A 5,542-nucleotide genomic window follows, 5' to 3' on the forward strand; every position below is an offset into this window, starting at 1 on the left:
TGCTTTTAATAAAGAAAATTTTTTTGTTACATTTAATATTAACAATGTGTATATTAAATCAGAAAGAATAACATCTTATATAATATGACTTGCTTCTGATTTGATAATAATCAATTTTAATTATAGTTAAAAATTGTATCTTTCTCATAATTACCATTACACTTTTTCTCCCTTTCGCGATGTTTTGTTAAACCCTGCATATTTTGGAATTCAGAGCTCCATAGAGCTCGAAATTACATTCGATTATATATCATTCATAAACGTACATACACATATATTTTTGTTTGTATTAATTTGACAGAAAATTTATATAATTTAACAATCTTTTTCTGACAAAATATCGTTTTTATGCAATAAACAAGTGCATTCAAAGTTCTAGTTTTAACATTACAATTGACATATGTACAATAAATAGAATTGGCGAATAGTAGAATGGAAAGATCGTGAAATTGCATAAAACGACAAATATCATAATTTACCTAAAAAAATCTGTTTGTTTTAAATACAACAAAATAATAATAAAGTATAAAAAAAACTCGAAATTGTGTAATATAAATAACAAATTAATTCTTAACATAATTATTCAATTTATAAATTTGTTATTTTCTTTTCATGCGAATCAATTCATTTTTATATTGCAACGAATTAAATATCGATTAAATCTACAACGCCAAATAAATCACTGCGTTCACACGGAATCGAAGCAACTGTTTGATCGTTGCAATAATCGCATGATAACAAAGGCTATCAAAACACTAATAATTACATGGTCTCGTATACAATTATTTCGAGATTCATTATCAATTAATTATTGTCACAGGTATGTTGTATGTTTATTAAAAAGTTAGTAATTATTTAAATTACTTGCGGTTATATACCCAAGCCAGAATAACAAGCCATTATGATGTCAAAATGGCTCCAAAATGATCATTAAAAGTCATTTTTCAATCATTTTCGATTTATTTTAATGTCATTTTGACATTATTATCATGATTTGTTGTTCTGCTTGGGTAGACTTTGTTGCACATTTCTGTCAGGTTCAAATCCATCTTGAATTATAAATGTAATTTTAAATTATTATATTATTCAGAAAAACATTAATTATGAATTTTGAGAGAAATATAGACAATCAAATCATCATAAAACAATAATGAACAATTTTTTCGAAATTATTTATTTATTTCTTTTCGTTCCAATAGAATTATTCATTTTATATTTTTCTCATTACAAATTAAGTAATAATTATTAAACTACTCAAAAAATAAATTCAAAATAAATAGACAAATAGTTATAGCCGGACGAATTATTAAATAGACAAATAAATATGTTCAAAGAATAAATCAAAGATTGTTTTATGATTCCTTATTTAAAATAATTTTGTTTAATCAAATATTGAAAAAAACCAACGTTTGAAAATACAATCATTTTTCGTCACAGTTAAGTTTATAAATTTACAACAGATTTTCATACATATATTATAATAATGATTATTTTATGAAGTTCATAGAAAAAAGAATAAGACATACATGATGGCAATTTTGTGACAGAATTATCGGCACTTTTATTGGCAATCGTAAATTTGTTTTTACTGATTTGTAGTTTTAATTAGAAAATAATGAAGTTTACAAACACGCACGCACACAAACTGTACTTTTTACGCGCGCGCACGCGCAGAGAGAATATAAACAGTCACTTCTAATACGCGAAAGCTTCAAATTTCTTTATTCCTCATCTCCTTTAAATAAATAAATCCATCTATTTTAGATTTCAATGCACTTGATGTACATGAACTCGATAAACTCTTAAACAATTAACACGAACACATCGAGTTACACCATATTATACCACGTACTGGAAATAATAAAGTACGTCGGTACTTTCGCAATCGATCGACAAATGAGGAGCGAAATTCATTCTCTTTTTTCCTTTTTTTTCTTTTTGGCACTTCATTTGTAAGAAATATAGATCTCTATATCTAATTAATGTAGGCCAGACTTAATACATATACACATATAAGCTCGATTTAATGTCCAGGTACAGTATTCCATCGATTTTTTAACATCGATAGTTTTTACCTGATCATAATTCAGTCCAAAATGGAAGATCTGTTTTATTTAGGCTATGTTTCCAAAATTGATTGCCAGTACTGAAAATCTATAATGCACGTGACTACAAATTTTTATATATAGATACTGGCAATAAATTTTAGAATACAGCCTCAGTAACACTTTCTACATTTTTTTCTTTTAAAGTTTGATTATATTTTTTGTTCCATTTTGAACGTATAAGATATTAGAAAGTAGCTAAAAAAAAACACGCGCACGAATCAAACCCGAACAATATAAACACCTAAAAAGCATCATTAAGACAAAAGAGATACCATCCTTATCAATCTCATGAACATTCTTTCATAAATGTTCTTATAGACGTTCTTTGGATTTTTATATTGTTTTGGTACATATGTTATTTTAACATATGTACCATTTTCGAGACTATGTCTTCGTGTGTATAGCAAACATACATTGACATCGAAAATTACATCAAGGATCGGATTTTATCATTTCCAACAGATTCGATCTCGCAAAATTCGTTTGGTATTAATAATTTACCAAAGGTACGTGCTCAAACTGAGAGAAATCAACTGTTTAGAAAGTTAGGATTTAATTGCACATTTCGGTCGATTTTTAGTTTGGCTTCTACTCCTCACTTCATCAATCCGTGCGAGTTAGCGAGGGGTAGAAACCAAGCTCAAAATCGGCCGAAATGTGCAACTAAATCTCAGTTCTGGTTTAGACTATATACAGATATCGCAAATATAGATCGAGATAAATATGTATATTTTTTCAATTGTTATTAATGCATACAAAAGCAAATTGCTAATAATTTAACAATATAAAGGAAAAATGTTTCAAACGTTCAAATCTAAACATCGTTTTTTATATATTAATGTCAAATAATTTCGGATATGTGATATTTAAGAAAACAAAAAAAATCCACGGTCATCGAGCACTCATCGTTGGTAAATGATCTTGCATCAGACGTGACTGATGATCAGAAATAGTAGATTCGCTCATAAATTGCACAACGATGATAAAGATAAATCCGTGACCGTTCTCGATCGATCGGACTTCTGTACGAACTGCAACCGATACTTCTTTATATCTTGAGAGTAATGCAGTTCTCGCATCTTGCTCTTGATCCACTCGGCTAATATCAACCAGAGAACCTTCCCGCGTTCCCTGAAAACCCGGTGCGCCGGTGCGCCCTGATCGGCCACGATCAGGCGACGACGACGGCGTCCGCCTACGTGCTGCACATACAACGATTCCCACGGCGTGTCATGCCGGTTTTCGTTTACCGCGACCCTTGTCTGCAATATAGATTATCTTCGCAATTAGATTATCCTGTCCTATAATTTATTTACAATGTCTATAAATACAAAGATCCATCAAGATTGAACATGCTCAACTAACAATAAGGTCTTTCTAAAATATAGCATCTAACCTACTAACAAATTTATCAAAATTCATTCCTAGCGTACGTATAATTGTAAATTATAGTAATGTCTAAAATTATTGATAATTACTGAATTTATTGCATCAATATAAATGTCATGATATCTTTTTTTTATATCTTTTAAAATATCTTCTTTTTATGTTTTTAACAAAAATTATAAATTTAACTAAATGCCTTATAATAATCGCTTAAATATATTAATTTCAATATTATTAATTTCAATCACACAGTTTGAGAAATAAAAAATATCAATACAATTATATTAGACTTATTTCAATTTATTTTGTGCGACATAATAAAATTATATTTTTATTTCAATATCTCGTCATGTTATTTTGGAAGCACACTCTTATTTAAGTGTGTGTGAAAATGACATATATGTATACATGAATTTCAATAAATAAAAGAATCTTGTTATGTTAAGAAATAAAATTATTTTAGATTTTCAGAAACAAGAATATGAAAGAAAAAAAGAGATAAAGTTTTATGACGTAATAAAATTGAAATAATAAGATAAAATCACTGTTACAGAAATACAAATAAATATATAAGTATTACAAATAAATTGTAAACGTTTAAATCCTACTGGGATAGAAATTTTATGTTTAAAATTTTGATAAAATAATGCATACTTACTAGAAGTAAAATGATTACTGTATCATCCTGAACTTTGTTCAGCATGATAAAAAATTTTCTTTAGTGTATAATCATATATCAATAAAATATTTGAGGACAACTTCTAATGTAGTAGCCAATTAACAAAACTAAGCCGAAAAAGGAAAATATAAAACTGTCTTGGAAAAAACTATATTTCAAACATATTTTTTTTCAAATAAATAATAAATTTTCTACAAAAAAGAACAAATTTCTCTATAATATAAATTTATTCAATCTTCTTTCTTTTGTACACATAACAGCGATATAAAGAAATATGCAGTGTAATTACAGTGTGTCATATATGTTATTTAATGATTGATTTACACGATTTATTTAAATTTTATGACGGAACATTTGTATTTTTTATCTGGCATTTTTTTTGGTCTTTTACCTGGGGTCGTGCTACATTGTATCACACTTTCCACAGCAGTAAATGGTTCGTGGAGTCCTCGCGACCAGCCTGCAACTCGGCCGAAGCTTGAGGTCCGCGGAAGTCCTCATAACCGTCACCGCCGGATATCACTAGGAGTTTACCACGATTGATGTTGTTTTGCTGCGTTTTATTCGATTTCAATGAATAACGATTCACCTTTGGACGAGGATCCGGTTTCGAGGGATTCGGTGTTTCTACACAGGTAAGAAAACGCACGTGTCCTGTGTGTCCGTGAGGAATTCCTGCAAAACATTACAATTTTACTATTTGATTTAGCCAAAATTTTCGAAATCTTATAATTTAGTGAATATAAAGCATATAAGTTTCAATCTTTCAAATTTTTAGCCACAATTTCAATAAATTAATTGTTAAAAATAGTTTTGTACAATTTATTCTCAAAATCTTTGTAATACCGATTTGTTTTTTATTTATGATAAAATTTTTATGTACATATGTATCAGTTATATACAACAAATCTGAGAATAATTAACATTTTAAATAGGATTTGTTTTCAAATAAAGAAGGGTATCAATTCGATTACTTAAATAGTAATTTTTCGAATTTAATAAATTGTTTTTTTTTATTCTAGAACTTAGAATGTTTTCTTCTTATTTCTAATTATGGAAAGAATATTTTATAAATTATATCTTTTATTTTTTTTTTCTGAACAAAATACTTATTTATTAAAAGTTATTAAAAATAACATGTGCAGTTGTGAATAGAATACATCTTGCATATTTTATTTTTCGATTCAAAAAATTATTTTCTTTATATCAAATACTTTATCAAGAGTAAGTTGCATAGTCATAATAGGGAGAAAAAATATTATGACAGAAAATTATTCAAAGTTAAAAATAAGTTGCATTTTTTTAATAATTAAAATTAAAAAAATAAATAAAAAACTTGTTGAACCCCCCCTTAGATACGCCCAGATAT

At 27.7% G+C, this 5,542-nt stretch overlaps 1 protein-coding gene across 2 annotated transcripts in view; it reads right to left on the reverse strand.

The window, feature by feature from the left end:
* Nucleotides 1-2,276: 2,276 nt before the first annotated feature.
* The window catches only part of LOC108686783 (rho guanine nucleotide exchange factor 17), a 56,938-nt gene continuing 53,672 nt past the window's right edge, over nt 2,277-5,542 (reverse strand). For both annotated transcript variants that reach the window (XM_018192248.1, XM_018192249.1), the window contains 2 exons: nt 4,565-4,848; nt 2,277-3,370 (listed from right to left, as the gene is read on the reverse strand). In XM_018192248.1, coding sequence (XP_018047737.1) covers nt 4,586-4,848 — 263 coding nt within the window. In that variant the 3' untranslated portion in view covers nt 2,277-3,370; nt 4,565-4,585. The remainder of the gene's footprint in view (nt 3,371-4,564; nt 4,849-5,542) is intronic.

The sequence above is a fragment of the Atta colombica genome, unplaced genomic scaffold (assembly GCF_001594045.1).
Source record: "Atta colombica isolate Treedump-2 unplaced genomic scaffold, Acol1.0 scaffold189, whole genome shotgun sequence".
Classification (NCBI taxonomy): domain Eukaryota; kingdom Metazoa; phylum Arthropoda; class Insecta; order Hymenoptera; family Formicidae; genus Atta; species Atta colombica.